This window comes from Mustela nigripes, chromosome 1 (assembly GCF_022355385.1).
Source record: "Mustela nigripes isolate SB6536 chromosome 1, MUSNIG.SB6536, whole genome shotgun sequence".
Taxonomy (NCBI): Eukaryota; Metazoa; Chordata; class Mammalia; order Carnivora; family Mustelidae; genus Mustela; species Mustela nigripes.
In genome coordinates, this window is record NC_081557.1 from 13315803 (window position 1) to 13340241 (window position 24439).

The 24439-nt window shown below is 37.1% G+C and overlaps 1 protein-coding gene across 1 annotated transcript; it reads left to right on the plus strand.

Annotated features, from left to right (window-relative positions):
• The first annotated feature begins 18554 nt into the window (after positions 1 to 18554).
• LOC132009792 (olfactory receptor 5G3-like) lies at positions 18555 to 19505 on the plus strand. The gene has a single exon (XM_059387825.1). It carries the CDS (start codon positions 18555 to 18557, stop codon positions 19503 to 19505), a length of 951 nt encoding a protein of 316 aa, XP_059243808.1.
• The last annotated feature ends 4934 nt before the right edge of the window (positions 19506 to 24439 follow it).

The following is a 24439-nucleotide window of genomic DNA, read 5'->3' on the forward strand; positions in this document are numbered from 1 at the left end:
ATATGTTCTATTGTATCCCTTGTTTCTACCTCATTGATCTAAGCTCTAATCTTGATTATTTCCCTTCTTATGTGTGGAGTTGGTTTGATTTATTGTTGATTCTCCATTCTTTAAGGTGTAGAGACAGCTGCTATGTTCTGGATTTTTCAATTTTTTTGAGGGAGGCTTGGATGGCTAAATATTTCCCCCTTAGGACCACCTTTGCTATATCCCATAGGTTTTGGACCAAAGTGTCTTCATTCTCATTGGTTTCCATGAATTGTTTCAGTTCTTCTTTGATCTCCTGGTTGATCCAAGCATTCTTAAGCAGGGTGGCCTTTAGCTTCCAGGTGTTTGAGTTCCTTTTGAACTTTTCCTTGTGATTGAGCTCCAGTTTCAAAGCATTGTGATCTGAGAATATGCAGGGAATAATCTCAGTCTTTTGGTATTAGTTGAGTCCTGATTTGTGACCCAGTATGTGGTCTATTCTTGAGAAGGTTCCATGTGCACTTGAGAAGAACAAGTATTCTGTTGTTTTAGGGTGGAATGTTCTGTATTTATCTATGAGGCCCATCTGGTCCAGTGTGTCATTCAATGCTCTTGTTTTTTTATTGATTTTCTGCTTCAATGATCTGGAAAATAGATGTGTGATTATAACAGATTTTCAGTTGTCAATTTATTTTGTGCGAAACAATATTACATCAGATTTGCCCCTCTTTGGGATATACTGCAGCAACCGACCTTAGTATTTTTTTCTGATATCACCCATTTGGCTGAGGCAGAGGCTACCCTGGCATTTAACAACCATCATCATTAAGTCTATGAAGTAGTCAAGTGACCATTTATTTCTATCTCTGTGGTATTAAAAACAGGAGCATATATGTAAGTAAGTTGAATATTCATCAAAGAAGATTTGCTGATGCTTGAAAGTTAAGTCCATTTGCTTGAAGTGTCATGAGAGGAAGCTAAGAGCTTGCCCATAGATCTCACTAAAATGAAATCTTTGCTTTGGACACTTCTGGTCTAGGATCTAGTTAGATTTTCAAATACAGAATCTTGGCCTGAAGTGTCATTGGGTTGATGAGTTCTAACTTGTGCCAAAGAATATCCCAAGAGCATGATGCCTAAAAGCTCCCAAAAGCTCACAAGAGAATGGTAGATAAAAGTAGAGTATCAGTTTATGATTTTATTATTAGGTGTTAATTTCCATAGACAGTGAAACTCACATGGGCCTCATTCAGGCTCCCTAGAGAATATCTACATATTGGTGTGTGGGATGCCATGTACTAGTTTGAAGCTGTTTGGGTATAGAAATGGGTACAGAATTTATGACTAAAATTTGAATATTTAGTGGCATCTGGCTAAGCTGCCATAAGCATGATACACCATGATACACCATTATACCCCATATAATACATTTGAATATGGACTTTCCCACTTATACATTTTTTTAAAGATTTTATTTATTTGACAGACAGAGATCACAAGTAAGCAGAGAGGCAGGCAGAGAGAGAGGAGGAAGCCGGGTCCCTGCTGAGCAGAAAGCCTGATGCAGGGCTCGATCCCAGGACCCTGAGATCATGACCTGAGCCGAAGGCAGAGGCTTAACCCACTGAGCCACCCAGGCACCCCTAGACTTTTTTAAAAATGATTTTATTTATTTACTTGACAGAGAGCATGAGCAGGGTGGGGGCAGAGGCAGAGAGAAGCAGGATCTCCTCTGAGTGGGGACCCTGACGCCTGGCTCAATACCAGGACCCCGATATCATGTAGATGCTTTATTGACTGAGCCACCTTATAGGCTTTGCTTTTAGAGATCCCCTCCTTCTTCCCTCCCTCCCTTCTCACCTTTCCTTGCCCCCTTCCTCCCTTCCTTTTCTTCCCCCTATCTTACTTCCTTCCTTTCTTCCCTCCTCTCCTTCCTTCTCTTGTGGTTGCATTACTGGCCAACTCCTCTACCAATGGACTTACTCTGTCTTTAGATAAGGAATTAATTGAATCTTATTTCTGTTCAATGTCAGGACAGATCTTTCAAAAGAGACTTCATATATTTTTGTTCTTAATTATTTTCCTCTCACTTAAACTTCTACCTTCAGAATGGGCAATCCTAATTCCCTTTTATTTCAAATATTTTATTTTTTAGAGGGGAGGGGTTGTGGAGGTAACAGCGAGGCATCTTAATGTTATTCCCATGAGCTGCCTGTAAAATTTAAGGTGACAGTTTCTACTCAGTAAACACTATAATGATTTAATGGGTAATCCTGAGATGCAGTGGTGTTCCTCAAGTTCTTTTTAATCTTTAACAATATTTATTTATTTATTTATTTATTTATTTATTTGAGGTGGGGGGAGAGAGGGAGAGGGAGAGGTGGGAGAGGAGATAGGAAGGGCAGACTGTGTGAGAGAGAGAGAGAATCCCAAGCAGACTCTCTGTTGAGTGCAGAGTCTGACTCCGGCCGGATCCCCCAACCCCGAGATCATGATCTGAGCCCAAACCCAGAGTCAAATGCTTAACCAGCTACACCACTGAGGTGCAGTTCTTGAAAGGCTGTTTTTGACTCAGCAAATCAATTAACAATAAGACTTTCAGGAGCAAACTGTTGTGGGAGATTCTGTTCTGAATGGGCAGCAGAGTTTGTAAATGGGGATATCGGAAGCTTACACAGGCACAGGAGACATTGTGGTGGGAGCAGGATACTAATGGTTGAGTTTTGAATCTTCTGCCATGATTTCAAGTTCGGAGAGGAAAGGCATTCAAAGAGACTGGAAATCGGGACAAACAGCCTCTTTGTACGTGAATATACTGCCACCCATTGGTCTTTTCTTGTCACTGGCCAGGTTGAGAAGCCTGTTTCTGTGGATTCTTAATAGGGCCGGGATCTAGACTCATTCTAGTTATGACTCCTTGGGTTGAGAACTTAGCAGACTTTTTAATATGTGTGTGTGTGTGTGTGTGTGTGTGTGTGTGTGTGTGTGTTTCCCCTGCTGGGGTGGGAGTCAAGAAAGTCATATCCTAGTGCCAACAATGACACTGACTTTCTCTGGGACCCTGGACAAGTTCTTACTGTTTTGGATGGTGGTTTCCTCATTTGCAAAACAGTCAAAAAATTGATCATGATAACCAAATATTTTTTGAGCTTAGAAAATGACATTTGTTAAATACTTTGGATGTATTATGTTACCGAAGCCAAATAATCATATCCACTTACAAATGAGGAAACTGGCAAAGAAAGCAAGCAAGTGATTTGATAAATGACAGGGGTGGGGTTTGATCTAAGGACGATCTGATTTAAAAACACATACCCTCAGTCTTGATGTTAAATGTTTTTTAAAAGAATTCTTCCAGCTTGGTTTTTTCAGTATCTTCTTTTCTTAATGAATTAATTATAATGATAGCTAACATTTATTGGCAACTTATTACTTGACAGAAAATGTGCTAAGGTTTTTACCCGAGTTCTCTCATTAAATCATTGTTATAGTCCTATAAAGCAGATACTGTTATTATTCCCATTATATAGGCCAGGACACTATGGCTTACGTTAGTTGATTCCTGAATCCCTAATAGTTTCCAGTGGCCCACTCTTAGTTTTTCTTCCTGATTCCCTGACACTAATGTGCCATAGGGCTTTTATTCGTAGCACTTGAAAATGTATATATTAGTGAGTTCTTTTTTTGGACAAATGCTTGCACTGGGTGGCATAAGGAGGGGAATATAGAGCTTATTCCAATATAGATCAGTCCCTGAAGGAGACTTCTATCTGGTACAGAACAGTGTCTTGTCATATGGTTTAGTATGTGCACCTGCCATGTCTGCCATGGGGCGGGGAGTCCAGCTAGAATACCAAGGAGTCCGGTACCTAGGGAGAGAGATGACACCAGTCTGGCCACAGGATAAGCTTCCTGGCAAAGGTCACAGTAAACTGACCCTTTAAGGACTGGCACCCTGAGTAGCTCTGAGCTCAGCTTTGTGCAGCTTGGACCAGCTTGTGCAGCTTCATCAACCTCCTGGAAGCCACCCGAATCACACCTATTTGTGTCCAAGCCTCTATTCCTCCTAACTGCACTGACAATTTCTGCTTTCCATATACCAATACGACTGATGCTTCACACACTTCCTCAGGTCTCGGGATGATCTGTGATTCCACCAAACAGACATATAGCTATACTTACTGCTTTAGAATGTGTCTTTTCTTTTTTCTCCAAAATATTATTAAAAAGATAGAAATAAGTGTTTGCAAGGCTATGGAAAAAGAAGAACTCGAGTACATCATTGGTTGGGAATGGAAATTGGTGCAGCCACACTGGAAAGCAGTATGGAGGTTCCTCAAAAATCAAAAATACAACTACCACACAATCCATACAACCCAGCAGTTCCATTTCTGGATGTTTATCCAAAGAGAATGAAAACACCAACTTGAAAAGATACATATACCCTATGTTTATTGCAACACTGTTTATAACAGCAGAAATATGGAAGAAACCTAAGTGTCTAACAGTAGATGAATGGAATGGATGGGGGGGGGAAGGAATATTATGCAGCCATAAAAAAGAACAACATCTTGCCATATGTGACAACATGGATGGATCTTGAAGGTGTTATGCTGAGTGCCATAAGTTAGGATTAAATAGTATTCAAACATCCATGATTGTACAAATATTACCTCCCTCCATGTACCATGGCTGCTCTGTTCATGGGTCCATTGTGCTGGCATTGAGGTGACTGAGAACACGGGCTGCCTGAAATTTTGTCTACCTGGTCAGTGATGTCTGCACCAGGTGATATTGTTGGCATTGATGTAAGACATGAAGAACTGCATCCACTGGACACAATCTATCCATGCGCTTTCCCAGCAGAGCTCTTTGTCTCTGCTTTCCCAGTGTTGCATCTTCCAGGTACCTGAACAACCCACCAGGCCATTTGCAATGTCTCAGAAGTCAAGTATATTTTTAACTCAGGCTATTTCCATTTGTAGTAGAATCTATAGTGTCACCTCTTTAATTGTTGATGCTGGTAATTTGTTTCTTTTCTTTTTTTCTGATCAGTCTGGTAAGTGTATTGATTTTATTGATCTATTCAAAGAACCTGGTTTTGATTCCATTGCTTTTAAAAAAGTTTTTTTGTTTTTGTTTTTTTACCAAATTGATTTCCACTCCGACTTTGTTTCTTTTTTTCTGTGTATTAGTTTACTGTGGCTACTGTAAGAGATTACTAAAAAGTGGGCCGAAATCAAGAGGGCAGCAGGATCATCATTCCTCTAGAGATTCTTGGTAGGTGGGGGAGAGGGGGAATTCATTCCCTGCTACAGAATTCCTTGGCTTGGGGAACACACCACTCCAACCTCTGCCTCTGTCTTCACATTACCTTCTCCTCTCTCTCTCTCTAGTCTTTTCTACATCTCTTCCTCTTATAAGAACAATTTATTGCATTTGGGTCCCACCTAGATACCTAGAAAACCCCTTCATCTCAGATCTCAATTTAATTTTATCAGTGAAACCCATTAAACCAAATCAAGAAATGTTTACAGGTTCTAGGGATCAGGATCTGAACCCTTTGAGTTTCACATTGTGCTTATTTGGGTTTTATTTTCACCTCCTTTTCTAGTTTTTCTTGGGTAGAAACTGAAGTCATTGGCTGAAGACTTTTTATCTTGTTCTCTGTTGGTTGTACTAGAAATTTCCCAAAGCTCTGAGTGGAGCTTTACATTTTTCCTATTAATTTTGATATGTCATTGTTTTCATTCTGTTAAAGATAATTTCTATATTTATTTAATTTTTTTTAACTTATAGGTTATTTGGAAGTGTTTTATTTATATTTGGGGATTTTCCAAAGATCTTTCTGTTACTGTTTTCTAATTCAATTACTTTGAGGTCAAGAGAATATACTTTCTATGACTTGAATATTTTAAAATTTGAGACTTTTTATGATGGTATATTATGGTGAATATTCTTTTTCTTTATTAATTATTTTTATTAACATATAATGTATTATTTGCCCCAGGGATACATGTCTGTGAATCATCAGGCTTACACACTTCACAGCACTCACCATAGCACACACCCTCCCCAATGTCCATAACCCAGCCACCTTCTCCAGACTCCCATCCCCCCAGCAACCCTGATTTGTTTTGTGAGATTAAGAGTCTCTTATGGTTTGTCTCCCTCCCGATCCCATCTTGTTTCATTTTTTCCTTTCCTATCCCCCAAACTCCCCACCCTGCCTCTCAAATTCCTCATATCAGAGAGATCATATGATAATTGCCTTTCTCTGATTGACTTACTTTGCTCAGCATAATACCCATCTAGTTTCCATCCACGTCATTGCAAATGGCAAGATTTCATTTCTTTTGATGGCTGCACAGTGTTCCATTGTCTATATACCACAACTTCTTTATCCATTCACCTGTTGATGGACATCTAGGTTCTTTCCATAGTTTGGCTATTGTGAACATTGGTGCTATAAACATTCAGGTGCACGTGCCCCTTTGGATCACTATATTTGTATCTTTAGGGAAAATACCCAGTAGTGCAATTGCTAGGTCATAGGGTAGGTTTATTTTAAACTTTTTGAGGAACATCCATGCTGTTTTCCAGAGTGACTGCACCAGCTTGCCTTCCCATCATGGTAAATATTCTAAGTACATTTAAAAATAATTCTTATTCTCCTATTACTGACAGGAGTGTTCTAGAAGTGCTAAGTTCTGTTCATAATGCTATCTAAGCCTTCTATATCCTTACTGATATTTTATCTACTTATTGTATCAATGACTAAGAGAATAATGTTGAAATACCCTACTCTAATTGTAGACTCATTTGTTTTTCCTTACAGTTATATTGGTGTTTGCTTTATGTATTTTGAAGCTATATCATCAAGTGCAAAAATGCAGAGAGTTGTCAAATCTTCTTGATAAATTGACCCCACTATCATTTTGAACTTACTTCTTTATCTTGGTAGTTTTTGTTTGCTCTAACATATGTTTGGTCTGATGTAATAGAGCCACACCATCTACCCCTTTGTTAGTATTAGCAAAGCTTATCTTTCTCCAGCCTTTTAATATTAAACTATTTGTGTGTCTGTATATTCAAAGTGGGTTTCTCAAGGGGTTATATTGTTGATCTTGCTTTAGTCGCAATATCAACTTTACCTTTTAGGGGTATTTAGATGTAGAGTGATTATTGATACACTTGAGTTTAAAATCTACCATCTTGTTTTTTTTTAATTTATTTTTTATTTTCAGCATAACAGTATTCATTATTTTTGCACCACACCCAGTGCTCCATGCAATCCGTGCCCTCTATAATACCCACCACCTTGTACCCCGACGTCCCACCCCCCACCTCTTCAAAACCCTCAGATTGTTTTCAGAGTCCATAGTCTCTCATAATTCACTTCCCCTTCCAATTTCCCACCATCTTGCTTTTTGTTTCCTTGTTGTTCCATCTGTTTTTTTTTTTTTTTTTGTCCCATCTGTTTTTGTTCATTTTTGTTTCATTTTCTCATTTCTTTGAAATAGTTTTTGGTTGAAAACTGTCTCAGGGAGTGTTTATTTGTTTTTTTTGGGGGGGGGGCACTTCTAGCTTGCTGAGTAGTAGAAAATTAGTAGGAAGAGAAATCCTCAGAAAAAGAAATGCAGGTGGTGGTAGTGAGAGTTGGCTGGTAAGAGCAGGGTACAACAGAGTAACAGGAAAGCAGTGCACACACTACATTTTCTGAAGAGCCTAAAGTTCACCAAAGATATTATTATTAAAAAAAAAATATTTATTTATTTATTTGAGAGAGAAGGAATACAAGCAGGGGGAGAGGGGGAGGGAGAAACAGGCTTCCTCTGAGCAGGGAGTCCTGATCCAAGGACTCTGGGATCACGACCTGAGCCAAAGGCAAAAGCTTAATGACTGAGCCACCCAGTCACCCCCAAAGATGTGATTTTAAGCCTCTTTCTTGCTGGCTAGTAATTGGAGAGGCAATCTCATGATGTGCTGGGGTGCCCAATGAGTAAGTTGCTAAGGCTCATTTAAATGACTGTTTCTAGATCAGGAGAAAATACAAATAGGATTCAAATAAATAGCTGGGAATATTAGGACAAGGTATTGTATTATTTATCAAGGTAGCAGTATCAGCTTTATAACTTTACCTCTTGGCTTTATCCCAGGGATTAAATGGTGGACACAAAAGGGATTATGTAGCGGTGAATTGAAGATGGTAGGATAAGGTGGGACATTAACAGTCAGAAGCCGTTTCAAGCTAGGACTATCTTTACCAACACTTGTATTATTCATGTTGAAATACATATACATTTTCTAAAGAAGTAAGTTGTTTGCTTTATGGATGGTGACTTACATGTTATATTTATTTATGGACAACTTTAGGAAGAAAGAGAGATTACAAGGTATAGAGATAAAGACATAGATAAAATAATAGATTTGGATGTAATTTCTTAGATCATACATGCTATACATACTTTTCATATTCTTTTTCTAAATTAATAAAAATATGAATGTCTTCTTATCTGTTTAAGTTTTCATCCCCACATTATTTCTAAGGTTCGTTATTTTCCACTTATAAAGTATGGAAATATAAGTAAATGTAAATTTCCCATCCACTCCAGATTCCTATGAAGAGATTCCTCATCTAAAGATTTTGCCTGCATATAAAAGATGCACATTTGTACATGTGTATACACTTTTACAAATAATGTAAAGGAAAGCTTACCTTATACACATCTCTACTCCTGGCTTATTCATTTATTTATTTTACTGAATGAATCTGATATATACTGTTGTATAAATTTAAGATGTACAATGTGTTAATTTGATACATTTATATATTGTAATATGTCCATCATTGCATTGCATATTGTAATATGACTGTCATTATCATGTTACATAATTATAGTATAGCATTGTTATCTATATTCATTATACTATGCATGGGTAAAAGAGTCCATTCATGTTGTAAATGACAAGTTATTCTCCTTTCTTATGGCTGAATAATATTTCATTGTGTATATATGTCACATTAAAAGAAAAAGTAGCCAATCGATCATGAGCAGGGGCGGGGCCAAGGCAGAGGGAAAGAATCCTCAAACAGAATCCCCACTGAGCATAGAGGCTGATGCTGGGCTAGATCCCAGCATCATGACCTGAGTGGAAATCAGGAGTGGGCTGTTTCACTGAGCCACTCAGGTGCTCCCACACCACTTTTTTCTTATCTATTTATCTCTTAATGGGCATTGAGGTATATATGTGTGTGTGTGTGTGTGTGTGTGTGTGTGTGTGTGTGTATATGCATGCTATTGTAAGTAATGTTGCAATAAACATAGAAGTTCAGATCTCTCCTCACAACTGTTTTCATTTCCTTCAGGTGTATACACAGAAGTAGAATTGCTGGATTCTACGGTAGACCATGTTTTTAATTTGGGGGAGAGCCTCCATACTGTTTTATAGTGGTGGGACCAATTCACATTTCAATCAACAATGTAGAAAGGTTTCATTTTTTTCTACATCCTCACCAGTACTTCTCGTGTCTTGTTTTCTTGATTATAGTCACTCAACAGGTGTGAGGCGATATATTTTTGTGGTTTTGATTTTTATTTTCCTGACAATTAGTGATGTTGAACATCTTTCCACTTGCCTGTTGGCCCCCATTTTGTTGTCCTCTCTGGAAATAGGTCTATTTAACTTTTCTGCCCATTAAAAAAAAAACATATTTATTTATTTATTTATTTATTTAAGCTTTTATTTTAATTCCAGTATACTTAATATACAGTGTTGTATTAGTTTCTTTCAGGTGTACAGTGGTAGTGATTCAACATTCCATATATTACTCAGTGCTAATCAAGGTAAGTGTACCCTTAATCCCCTTCACCTGTTTCACCCATTCCCCACACACATCTCCCCTCTGGCAATCATCTCTTTGTTCTCTGTAATTAAGAGTCTGTGTTTTTTGGTTTGTCTCTTTCTGTTTTTTCCTTTTGTTCATTTGTTTTGTTTCTTAAGCCACACATATAATAAGTGAAATCATATGGTATCTACCTTTCTGTGACTGACTTATTTCACTCAGTTCATGCTCTCTAGGTCCATCCATGTTGTTGCAAATGGCACATGGCCAAATAATATTCCATTGTATATATATATACACCACACCTTTATCAATTCATATATCAATGGACACTTGGGATGCATCCATAGTTAGGTTAACAATGTTAATTCTTCTGATCCATGAGCATAGACTGTCTTTATATTGTGTTTTCTTTGATCTCTCTCAACAGTCCTGTGTTTTTCATTGTACACATCTTTCACTTCTTTGGTTAATTTTATCCCTAAGTATTTCATTGTTTTTGATGCTATTTTGAAAGGTGTATTTTTCTTTATTTCTTTTTCAGATGTTTCATCATTAGTGTAAAGGAATGCAACTACAACTTTACTGAACTGTTGATTAGTTCTTACAATTTTTTGATGGACTCCTATATATAAAAGCATTTAATCAACAAAAAGTGGCAACTTTAGTTCTTCCTTTCTCATTTGGATGTCTTTTATTTCTTTGTCTTGTCTAATTCCTATAGCTAAGACTTCCAGTACTATGTTGAATAAGTTTGGTGAGAGTGAGAAAAGTTGTCTTGTTCCTGATCTTAGAGGAAAACTTTTCCATATTTCTTCATTGAGTATAATGTCAGCTGTGGGTTTGTCTTATACAGTCTTCATTATATTGATGTATGTCCCTTCTATACTCAATATGTTAAAAGTTTTTTTTTTTTGAAAAAAGTGTTGCATTTTTTTAAAATTTATTTTTTATTTATTTTCAGCATAACAGTATTCATTATTTTTTCACCACACCCAGTGCTCCATGCAATCTGTGCCCTCTATAATACCCACCACCTGGTACCCCAACTTCCCACCCCACCACCACTTCAAACCCCTGATTGTTTTACAGTGTTGTATTTTGTGAAAAAATTTTTTCATGTTTATTGAGATGATGTGATTTTGCTCCTTGTTTTTTAAAGTCAAATATTTCATATGTAATTGTATCACTTCAAAACTCATAGCTCTAACTCATTTAAAATCCTATTTAACATGGAAAGTATTGATAAAAAATGATTTCTAAGCATTTGTTGTTTTAACTAGTGCTGCAACAATAGATACATTTTGTGTTAGCTGTGCCATTCAATTTTTAAAGCTTTCTGCTTTTAATATTCTTTTAAAAATATTTTACTTTACAGTACAACTTTTCATGTGTTGAGGCATCTGTAATGTATGTGCATTTCTTCTGGTAATATGAAAATGATATAATTTATTTTTATAATTTATGGTGTTAACTTTTAGATTGTATATAATAAAATATTTCTTAAATTATTGTTTTCAAACTATATCATTATAAAAGATGTTAATTAATATTAGACTTTTCTTACATTTATATTTCTTATTTTCCTTCCATAGGCTCATTTTAATAGATTATATTATTATCCTTGACACTCCTAGTGGCGAATTTCCTATGTCTTAGAATATACCCACATATGAAATGCTGTATTTATCACGTTTAATCAGTATTTAATAGCTCTCTATACTGGAAGAAGGAGATTGGCAGGCAAGAGAACCTGTAAAACTCTGTCTTCTTTTATGTTTGTCTGAATTATATTATCATATTATTAGTCATATTAATATCATTATTGATTATATTAATACTGTTATACCATCATTTCCTATAATCACCACAGCTTTTTATTCTTGAGCTCATACATAAGAGTATTCACTCTAATCAATGTAGGGTGGAAGGAAATTTTTAAGCATTTTGAGAATGATTAGACTTTTCTCCTCTTAAAGAAAAGGAAGTCTAGCCAACTTACTAGAATTTTATGTTTTTTTTTTTTCCTTAAGATATATTGTGTGCACCTGGATGTTATATACAAACAATGAATTATGGAACACTACATCAAAAACTAATGATGGTACTGCATGGTGACTAACATAACACAATAAAAAAAGGAAAAAATATATTGTGTGCTTTTCAATTCGGTAATGTGGCAAGATTAACTAGGAATAAACCTAACCAAAGGTAAAAGATCTGTACTCTAAAAACTATTGAACACTGATGAAAAAAATTGAGGAAGACACAAAGAGATGGAAAAACATTCCATGCTCATGGATTAGGAGAATAAATATTGTTAAAATATCTATACCACCTAGAGAATCTACACATTCAATGCAATTGGTATCAAATTACCATCAATATTTTTCACAGAGCTGGAACAAATAATCCTAAAATTTGTATGGAACCAGAAAAGACCCAGAATAGCCAGAATGTTGAAAAAAAAATCTGGTGGCATCACAATGACAGGCTTCAAGCTCTATTACAAAGCTGTAATCATCAAGACATTATGGTACTGGCACAAAAACAGACACACAGATTAATGGAGCAGAACAGAACAGAAATGGACCCTCAGCTCTATGGCCAACTAATCTTTGACAAAGCAGGAAAGAATATCCAATGGAAAAAAGACAGTCTCTTCAATGAATGGTACTTGGAAAATAGATAGCCACATGCAGAAGAATGAAAAAAGGCCATTTTTTCACACCATACACAAAGATAAACTCAAATGGGTGAAGGACCTCAATGTGAGACAGGAATCCATCAAAATCCTAGGGAAGAACACAAGCAGCAACCACTTAGACTTCCACCACAGCAACTTCTTGCTGGGCACATCTCCAAAGGCAAAGGACACAAAAGCAAAAATGAACTATTGGAATTTCATCAAGCTCAAAATCTTCTGCACAGCAAAGGAAACAGTTAACAAAAATAAAAGGCAACCCATGGAATGGGAGAAGATCTAATTTGCAAATGACATATTAGATAAAGGGATAGTATCCAAGATCTATAAGGAAGTTATCAAACTGAACACCCAAAAACAAATAATCCAGTCAAGAAGTAGACAGAAGATGCAACATGGAGGCTTAAGTGGGTAGAAGAAGAATAAATAAAACAAGATGGGATTGGGAGGGAGACAAACCATAAGTGACTCTTAATCTCACAAAACAAACTGAGGGTTGCCGGGGGGAGGGGGTTTGGGAGAAGGGGGTGGGATTATTGACATTGGGGGGGGGAAGTGATTTTGTGAGTGCTGTGAAGTGTGTAAACCTGGTGATTCCCAAAACTTGAACCCCGGGGGATAAAAATATATGTTTATAAAAAATAAAAAATTAAAAAAAAAAAAAAGAAGTAGACAGAATACATGAACAGATTTTCTCCAAAGAAGTCATCCAAACGGCTAACGGACACATGAAAAAATGCTCCACATCCCTTGGCATCAGGGACATAGAAATAAAAACCACAATAAGATACCACTTCACACCAGTCAGAATGGTTAAAATTAACAAGATGTTAAATGTTGATGAGGATGTGGAGAAAATGGAACCTTCTTATACTTTTGATTGGCATGTAAGCTGGTACAGCCATTCTGGAAGACAGTATGGAGATTCCTCCATAAGTTAAAAACAGATTTGCCCTATGACCCAGCAGTTGCACCCTACTAGGCATTTATCCCAAAGACACAAATGTAGTGACCCAAAGGGGCACCTGCTTCTCAATGTTCATAGTGGCAATGTCCACAATAAACAAACTATGGAAAAAGCCAAAATGTCCATTGACAGATAAATGGATAAAGAAGATGTGGCTCATATATAAAATGGAATATTACTCAGCCATCAGAAAGGATGAATACTTAACAATTACATCAGTTTGGATGGAATTGGATGGTATTATGCTCAGCAAAATAAGTCAGAGAAAGAAAATTATCATATGGTTTCACTCGCATGTGGAATATAAGAAACAGCACAGAGAATCATAGGGGAAGGGAGAAAAATTGAATGGGAAGTCATCAGAGAGGGAGGAAAAACCATGAGAGAATCTTATAGGAAACAAACAGGGTTGCTGGACGGAGGGTGGGTGGAGGGCTGGAGTAATTGGGTGATGGGCATTGGGTGTTATACAGAGTTGATAAAATATTGAACTGAAAGTAAGTATATATTGTATGTTGGCTAACTAAATTTAAGTAAAAAAAGAAAAAACACATTTTGTGTGTTTTTACTGCTTAAATAAAGATCATGCTATATTTTTGTAAGTTGTTTACATGCAACATCTCTCTTCTTTCCTTTAGTCCTAAGTAATCATGTTTTTCTATGAACATTTTGAAGCTGTAGCTTATTTTTAAATTTTATCTTTTTAACCTTCTCAAATATCTTCCATGATTGCTCTAAAGAGTGTCTATATTACTTTTTTGTTTTGTTTCATGTGTTGACAATTTTCATATAATTTCTTTCCTGGGATTAGCCAGCTTCCCATTAAATTATATATATATATATGTATATATATATATATATATACATATATATATATATATTCAATGTTGCTATTCCACAGAATGACTTTTTAAAATTTTAAAAATGTATTAAAGAATTTCTATATATTTTTTCTGTTAATTGATTGACTTTTCCTCTTATTTTCCTTTCCCTTTTTAGATTTAATAAAATGTCAATAAAATCTGTTTTTGTTGTTTTTCTTATTAGTTTTAATTGGTTTTTAAGAAGAATTTTCCTTCCATCCTTAATTAAATGTATATAGCATAATTTTAATTGCTAAATATACACCATTATGAATTATAAATTTCGGGGAGGAGTTATTTTCAAGTAATTCAACAAATACACAATGAAAATTATTGACAACCTTCTGAGATAGATAGTTAAAATGAACTACCAATAAAATATTATAAGGGTTGAGTAGAAGGGGATACCAACCCTTCTCTCAACAATAAGGTCTCAGAGAAGGTGGTGATTGCAATACTCTAATCTGTTTCACCAGACTCCACATTTGCTCCTCTTTATTTATTTACTTATTTATTTTATTATTTTTTTAAAATTTATAATTTTTTATTTTTTATAAACATATATTTTTATCCCCAGGGGTACAGGTCTGTTTGTGTGACCCTCCCATCCCAAACATCTTCCTTTTCTGCTTCTGCTGATCTCATTAACACTGCCTTGGAATACCTTTCCTCTAACTTCAGTCTATCTAAATTTTATTTATTTCTCTAAGGTAATTCCTTCCTTGAGTATTTTCTCCTCTATTCCAGTTTTATAGTGATCTGCCCCTTCTTTGGAGTCCATGGACTATGGTTTTTTTATTTTTTATTTTTTATTTTTTTTTGTCTAGAGATTAAAAAAACCTGCTGTTTTATTTTAATGTCTAGGTATTATGTCCCTAACTATGCTATAAAGCCTGATAATAATACATAACATTAATGAGCACTGATTCTGTGCTGGACACTCATTAGGTAGTTTAAATGTAGAGCTGTGAATTGTGTAAGACTGATGAATCTCAGACCTGTACCTCTGAAACAAATAATACATTATATGCTAATAAACAAACAAATAAATGTATCACTTCATTAATTCCAAGATCACATCATTCCAAGATCTCTGTGAACTAGACACGGATGTCTTCTTTAGTTTAGGGATTAAGAGAATGAGGCACAGTGAGACTTAAAAATATGCTTAAAGTGATGCAAGCAGTAAAGCAGTGGATTTGAGATTAGCACCAGGGATGTGTCTCCAGAATCCAGGCAGCGAACTACTTCCTCTAAACTGGTCCTGGCTACTCAATGTATCACACCCCACTGATAGAAAAGAGAGCTCCTTTTGGCATGAAGGATGCCAAAGCAGGGGGACAATCCCTTTTGTTTTCTTAGGAATCCTCTCTTTGAGAAATGACACCGCTGTGAGATAATACTTGGTGCAAGTGCCACTGAGATTATGTTAATTTTGTCCCTTCAGGTGTAAACGCTTGAGATTTTAGTTCTTTGGGGAACTGACACCAAACTACTGAAAACTCCTGAGAACTGTTGGAAACTCCTTATTCTGTGCAGTATGTATATTCCTGTGCGGGTCAATTAGGATCTCTTCACTTGCAGGCTCTTCAAGATGGAGATCTGGTTTCTTCACCATGTGTTTAGAAAGTCCTGCCTCTTGGAAGAGGTTACCACCATGAAGGAAGTTGAGTATTCCTTTCTTCTAGAAAATGATCATTTTCTTTGAACCAGTTAGGGAAGGTACATAAAGGATATCCTTAAAGAAGTAAGTACAGTGCATTTTGGAAGCTATGAATTTTTTGAAATTTGGTGGAAAAACATCAGGATGAGCTTAAATGACAGGAAAGTAACCTTCCTAGCTCAGGCTTTCTAAAGAAAGCAGACTGGCATTTTCTTCACATTCTCAGGAGACTAAACAACTAGTTTATGTCACTTTCTTTTTAAAACTGAATTTCCTGTTTAGTTTTGCACAATATAGAGATACTGCAATGTCTATGAAGATTTCTAAGGCCACAGAATGTGGGTATGAAAGGGACATAAAGATTATCCTCCTTGTCTCAAAATAGCTTATATTTAAATAAGAGAAGAGAAGAGAAGAGAAGGAAGGAAGGAAAGAAAGAAAGAAAGAAAGAAAGAAAGAAAGAAAGAAAGAAAGAAAGAAAGAAAGAAAAGAAGGAAGGTAGGAAGAAAGAAAGAAAGAAAGATGGATGGGGTGAGATCAAAATTAGAGCACCCTGTCTATTCTACTCTCTAAATCCCCACATACCTATATTAGTGTATTTGGACTGGCATTAACATTTATACCATGGCTGATGCCTCTATCATAAGCCTATAATTGTCTTTGTGACTGATGAAATCATACTTTATACTGTATTGAGCAAATAATTATGACAGTGATAAAACAATCAAGTTGAATGGGTACAGTCACTATTTATATTCTATATCAAGCTTCACATGTAATTATTGTACAATATGAGAAGTATTTTGCTTTTATTTTGTTTAGAGAGCATTAGTTGAAGTCATAATAAGTCAAGCAGAGAGAGTCAATTATCATATGGTTTCACTTATTTGTGGAGCATAACAAATAGCATGGAGGACATGGGGAGATAGAGAGGAGAAGGGAGTTGGGGGAAATTGGAAGGGGAGGTGAACCATGAGAGACTATGGACTCTGAAAATCAATCTGAGGGTTTTGAAGGGGTAGGGGGGGAGGTTGGGGGAACAAGGTGGTGGGTATTAGAGAGGGCATGGATTGCATGGAGCACTGGGTGTGGTGCAAAAACAATGAATACTGTTACACTGAAAATAAATTAAAAAATTTTAAAAAACCAGATTTTTCCTTTTTATTTTTTTTTAAAGATTTATTTATTTATTTGACAGAGAGAGAGACAGTGAGAGAGGGAACACAAGCTAGGGGAGTAGGAGAGGGAGAAGCAGGCTTCCTGCTGAGCAGGGAACCTGATGTGGGACTGGATCTCAGGACCTGGGATCATGGCCTGAGCCAAAGGCAGACACTTAATGACTGAGCCACCCAGGCACCCCAAAACCAGACTTCTCATACAAATTTTCCTACATAGTGATTGTCTCTTTGGAAACCATTTGATTTCTTCTTCCTGAACTAATGAGATAAAAAATAGTATTTTCTGCATGGTGCTCCTTGCACAAATCATTCCCCATTTGATATTTTACTCATCACTATAATTGACATAGTCTGACAGATGTCAGCATAAGTGTCTTTTTTTTTTTTTTTTTAGATTTTATTTATTTATTTGACAGACAGAGATCACAAGTAGGCAGAGAGGCAGACAGAGACAGAGAGAGAGGAGTAAGCAGGCCCCCCCCGCTGAGCAGAGAGCCCGATGTGGGGCTCCATCCCAGGACCCTGGGATCATGACCTGAGCTGAAGGCAGAGGCTTTAACCTACTGAGCCACCCAGGCGTCCCAGGATAAGTGTCTTAAAAGAAGTTTATATAATGTATAGGGAATCACATAAAATAATAATATGTTATTTTAGTGCAAATAGATGCTTAATTTTTTGTGTAACTGTCACGGCATTTCCATTTTGCTGTCCAAAATTTGGCAGATCACTTGTTCTTACACATAAGACCTCTCCATTTCTTCTATGGCATCATATTCTTTTGTATCAGTAACTGCTTTACTAATTGTGTGCATTATCCTTTCCACAACCTGTTATCAATGCAAGTAGAGAGTAGACTGATAAACACATCTAAAAATTGCGTCTTAATAATATTAGAATGGTACTGATCCTTCAGTGAGAACAGGAACTCCCTTGCTTAGTCTTTCCCAAATGTCTGCTGTAAGGATCTGAATATCACATTGGTGAGATTTTACTTCCAGTAAAAGTATTCTTTAGTGAGTTTTATTATCCCATAACACAGTAAAATGAAATGTGGAGACTAATCCCCATTTCAAATACAACTTGAGGGAGGTTTCAACAATGTAGTTGGACTCCTCTTTCTCTGGGAGCGAGTACTGAATCCAAAGAGATCGGGGGTGAATTGTCCAAGTTTACACAGTATCTATGCACAACTCCTAGACCTAGTACATGGACATCCTGTCTTCCAGTTCAACAATAATTCAATAATTGCCTGTTATAGACCTGCTTAGGATAAGCTATCATTTGTATAAAATATTATTTCTAAGTGCTAGTGATTTTTAATTATAAAAATAGTTTTTCCTTCTTGTAACAGATTACAACTGACCAATGGAAGATAAGAATCAGACAGAAGTGACTGAATTTCTTTTCTTGGGCCTCACAGATCACCTCCATCATCAGATCGTCCTCTTTGTCATGCTTCTCTTTGTCTATCTTGTCACCCTGGGGGGTAACGTAGGCATGATTGTTCTCATATGGACTGATGCAAGACTCCACACTCCTATGTACTTTTTTCTCAGTCACTTGTCCTTTGTAGATATTTGTTCTTCTTCTTCCATTGCCCCCAAGATGCTGTGTGATATCTTTGCGGAGAAAAAACACATCTCTTTTGTGGGTTGTGCTGCACAGATGTGGTTCTCTGGTTTCTTTGTGGTATCTGAATGTTTCCTCCTGGCTTCCATGGCATATGACCGGTACATGGCCATCTGTAAGCCCTTGCTGTACACTCTCATCATGTCCCAGAGAGTCTGTGTGCAGCTGGTGGCAGGGCCTTACGCCATGGCTCTTATAAACACAATGACCCACACAATTCTCACTTTTCGCTTACCCTTCTGTGGTCCAAATATCATCAATCACTTCTTCTGTGACATTTCTCCACTGCTGTCTCTAGCATGTGCAGACACATGGATCAATAAATTAGTGCTCTTCATCTTGGCTGGAGCTATTGTCATACTCAGTGTCCTGATCATCATGGTCTCCTATGTTTGCATCCTGGTGGCCATCTTGAAGATCCGGACTGCTGATGGGAGGCAGAAAGCTTTCTCCACTTGCTCTTCTCACATGGCAGTCGTCTCCATCCTGTATGGGACTCTTTTCTTTATCTATGTTCTGCCTGGCTCAGCTTCCTCCCTGGATATCAATAAAGTGATTTCTCTATTTTATACTGTGGTAATCCCCATGTTGAACCCCCTCATTTATAGTCTGAGGAACAAGGAGGTGAAAAATGCATTCAGGAGGATGTTGGAAAGGAAAAATTCTCTAATGATCTTGGTAAAATAGAACTCTGTTGTGTTGTACCGTAGATGTTGATACAGACTGTACAGGAAAGCAATCACTGAAGTGGAAGTCAGAAACTGCATGTGAGTCCGCGCTCTGCCAGCTCAAAGATGATTTGAAAAGTGGAGTAGTTCTTAAATATTTTTCTGCAGTGTCTTATAGTCTGTGACATGACGAGAGTTTCAAAATAATATAGAGATGGATTGAGAACATAAATGGGGAAATATGCTGGAAGAAAACTTAGATGAATATTTATGTAATCATGGATGTTTGAATACTATTTAATCCAGACAAGAAAACCAAAAGTTGTAATTGAAACTTCAAGGTAGCACAAACAATATTACAAGGGAAATAATAAAACAAGAGAAAATATTTGTACACATGTGCCAAACAATGGGATAATACCCCCATTATTCAAAGAGCAGTCTAAAATTTAGAATGAAAAAGAAAAACAATAGAGTACCTGGGTGGCTCAGTCAGTTAAGTGTCTGCCTTTGGCTTACTTAGGTCATGGTTGCAGGTTCCTGGGATCAGGCCCCCCACTGGGCTCCCTGCTCAGTGGGGGACCTGCTTCTCCCCTTTCCTCTCCCTTTGTGGCTCCCCTTGCTTGTGCCCTCTTTCTCAAATAAATAAATGAAATCTTAAAAAAAAAAAAAGAAAGACAACAAATAAGTGAGCAAACAAGTAAATAGGCAAATTACAAAATAATGCAAATTGCCAAACATGTAAAGAAAACATACTGAATGTCATTACTGGTCAAGTAAATGAAAAGATATTAAAATGTCAATGTAGTGTCTTTCAATGTAGATGATATATTGTTAGTTTCCATGATGATGAAGGTACTATTTGGCCATGTATCATCTTACTTCGGCTGATAGTATGAATAATCAATTTCCACAAAGAATTTGGTAGTTTCCCTATAAAATGGTAAATTAATATGGTATTTGACCCCAAAATCCCTCCTTTAGAAATCTAGTTGACAGAAACATACATACCAATGAATAGGATTACACATATTTTAGCATCACGTATGGCAAGGTAGAATAAAAGAAAATATTTGACTATCCAACACTATAATAAAAGCACATTATTTCTCCTGTGAAATGTACATACAGTAAATGAAATGACTGGATTACATAATCATGGATTGACCTGTAGAAAATTATTGTATGCAGTTACTATTAGGTAAAACAAAAACAAAAACAAGAACAAAACAAAAGAAACCAAGTTGAATATCAGTGTGCTTCTATGATCATTAAGAAAAATGGCAAAACCTAGGTAATGAATAAAATGTGTATGTACATGAAGGTATAAATGAACAAAGAGAGAACTTATAAAGGATGCATAACAAGCTGTTGACATTATCACTTCAAGGTGAGTTGCATGGACGTAGGAAAGGAGAGGTTGTATTCAAACACATTTGAACTATAGCCTCTGATGTTAGTTGGGATCCATTTGGATGGACCGTGTTCATCATATGATAGATGCTGCTTTGCTCATCTCACTTTATTTATTGGAGAATCTGATGGAACTCAGGACATTAGGGCAAGCCTGGGTACATGCTCACATGGTGCCACTTGTGCAAGTGTTCTCTCTTTATTAGGTTCCACAAATAGACCAGGAGTTCTTTTTCAAAAGCCATAATGTTCTTTTTTCTTTTTACCTTTATTTTATTTTTCAGTGTTCCAAGATTCATTGCTTATGCGCCACACCTATTGCTCCATACAATACATGCCCTCCTTAATACCAACCACCAGGCTCACCTAACCTCCCCTCACCAAACCTTCAGTTTGTTTCTCAAAGTGCACAGTATCTCATGGTTCATCTCCCCCTCCAATTCCTCCCAACTCACTTCTCCTCTCCTTCTCCCAATGTCTTCAGTGTTATTCCTTAATAACACAAGTAAATGAAATTTACTCCACAAGTAAGTGAAACTACATGATAATTGTTTCTCTCTGCTTGACTTACTTCACTCAGCATAATCTCCTCCAGTCCCATCCATGCTTATACGAAAGTTGGGTATTCGGGGCACCTGGGTGGCTCAGTGGGTTAAAGCCTATGCCTTCGGCTCAGGTCATGATTTCAGGGTCCTGGGATCCAGCTGCACATCTGGCTCTCTGCTCAGTGGGGAGCCTGCTTCCTCCTCTGTCTATCTCTCTCTGCCTGCTCTCTGTCTACTTGTGATCTCTGTTGAATAAATAGGTAAGATCTTTAAAAAAAAAGTTGGTGGACATTGGGAGGGAGACAAACCATAAGTGACTCTTAATCTCACAAAACAAACTGAGGGTTGCTGGGGGGAGGGGGTTTGGGAGAAGGGGGTGGGATTATGGACATTGGGGAGGGTAGGTGCTTTAGTGAGTGCTGTGAAGTGTGTAAACCTGGTGATTCACAGACCTGTACTCCTGGGGATAAAAATATATGTTTATAAAAAATAAAAAATTAAAAAAAAAAGTTGGGTATTCATCATTTCTGATGGAGGCATAGTACTCCATTGTATATATGGACCATATCTTTGTCCATTTGTCTTTTGAAGGCATCTTGGCTCTTTCCATAGTTTGGCGATAACATTCTTATTTCCTGTGAGATGGAATGCCTCATGAAGCTCAGGACCTGCATTTTCCCCCCACTGAGGCTTGTAATAAACTCCATGTTGCTTCTTTCCCTAGGAATACATCTTTCATCATAGAGTCTGTTGTATCCTGTGGTCCAAGGGGCAGGGCTGCTTCTACTATACCTGGACCTGCTGTGGAGCCTTTCTTGCTCTGCATCCCACTTTTCTGAGAAGTCAGATATAATTCTTACCTTTTTTCCTCTGTAGGAGTCATGTCATTTTGACTCTGCCTTCTTTCAAGATTTTTTCTTTATTTTTAACTTTCCATACTTTGAAAATTATATGCCTGGGTATGCTTTTTTGCTGGCCCTCATTCTGTTTGGTGTTCTTTGAGCTCCCTGGATCTATGGTTTGGTGTCTATTATTAACTTGAGGAAAACAGTCATTGTTTCAAATATTTCTTCTATTCCTTTCTTTCTTCTTCTGATATTCCCATGATAAATATGGGATTATATTACACTTTTTGTAGTTGTTGCCACATAGACCTCCCTTAGATATTTGTCCCTGATTCTGTTTGTTTGTTTGTTTTTCCTTTTCAGTTTTTGAAGTTTCTATTGTTATATCTTCAGGCTCATTGATTTTCTCCTCAGCCGTGTCTGGTCTGTTAATGAGCCCATCAAAGGCATTCTTCATTTTTGTTACAGTGTTTTTGATCTCCAGCATTTTAATCATTGCTGATTTAAATTCTTGGTCTGATATCCCTACATCTTTACCATGTCTGATTCTAATGCTTGCTCTGTCTCTTCGGATCATGTTTTTGCCTTTCCATATCTGCCTTTTATGATTTTTTTTTTGCCTTTTATGTTTTTCCTGATAGTCAAACACAATGTTCTAGGCAACAGAGGCTGCTTCAAACAGTCCTTTTAGCGAGGTGGTCGTAAGGTGTGGAGGGAAAGAAGCATTCTGTAGTCCTCTGATAGGTCTCAGGCTTTTGGTGGAACTATGCTTCTGGACTAAGAGCTTCAAAAGTGTTTCTCAGTGTTTTTCTCCCTTGTAAGTTGGGACAGGATGACCATAGTGGACTGGAGTGGTTATTTCCTTTCTCCAGGTGGAAGGCTAGAGGAGGCTAATTTGGCCGTTTCTCTTTCCCCAGATTCATCAGGCTCTAAGAGGACCCCACCTGGGGATTGCATGTTTAACTAGTTTCTCCTGAGGGCAGGCTTTATTAAGAAGCACAGAACACTCTGAGAGATTTCAGAATGCTTCAAGGAAAGGAAAAATGAAACAAGTTGGGACTGGCGGGGAGACAAACCATAAGAGACTCTTAATCTCAGGAAACAAACTGAAGGTTGCTCGGCAGGGGGAGGGAGAGTGTGGCTGGGTTATGGACTTTGGGGAAGGTATGTATTATGGGGAGTGCTGTGAATTGTGTAACACTGATGATTCACAGACCTGTACCCCTGAAACAAATAATACTTTAGATGTTACTTAAAAAAAAAAAAGGAATATTTCTTCTTCCCTGATGTCCCCTGATGGGAGCACCAGGAGATTTTCCTCTTATATTTACATTTACATTTACTGTGGGGACCTGGTCGAACTCCGGGAGGTAAAACTCATTCTATTGTTCTGTTCATTTTTTCTTATCAAGGCACTGGTTCCCATGGCCATTTCCTCTTGTGAGTAAACTGTGACTCTGCCTTTACTTCTCCATTTCTCCAGTCTTGGGGTCAGTGGTTTGCTCTGTGTCCCCCCTCTCTTACAAATCCAAGAAGAGTTATTGATTCTTCAGTATCGTTAGCTTTTTACTTATTAGGACAGATTAGTGACTTCCAAGATCCTTATCTGTAGAGCTAAGAACCTGAAGTCCCTTCATGACTTTTGCAATATTGTTCTCTTTGGTTGAGATCTCTCATCTTCCAGTATGTGCCTGGGGAACTCACACCTTTCTGCCATGGCTTGAAGCTCATTTTCTCTGTGATTTACCTTAACATATTGATGACTGACTGAATCTGTTACCATCCCTACCCCACCAGGAAACTTAGATTCCCTTTACTCTGATCTAACCTTTTCTGTTATCTATAACATGATCACCTTCCAACCTATAATATGTCTAAATTGATATTTAAATTTATTGTGTATTATCTTCCCTCATTAAAGTGAAAGTTCTATATATGCATGGTATTTTATTAATCTGATACATCTCAACCACTCTTTGGGCATAGTGTATGCTTGATACTTATTCAATGGTCAGATGGTGTGACCTTCAAGTATGATAAAAAAGTCTGACTCATGTGATGGGTGGGTAATCTCACTATTTGGTCATTAGCTATTCTTTTGATGATTTGCATTCTTGATGTTTCAGAGTTTAGTATAAATGAGTGCTAGT

Excerpts from the sequence above, each read along its gene's own strand:
- LOC132009792 (XM_059387825.1), top strand. The coding sequence starts at position 18,555 with ATGGAAGATAAGAATCAGACAGAAGTGACTGAATTTCTTTTCTTGGGC.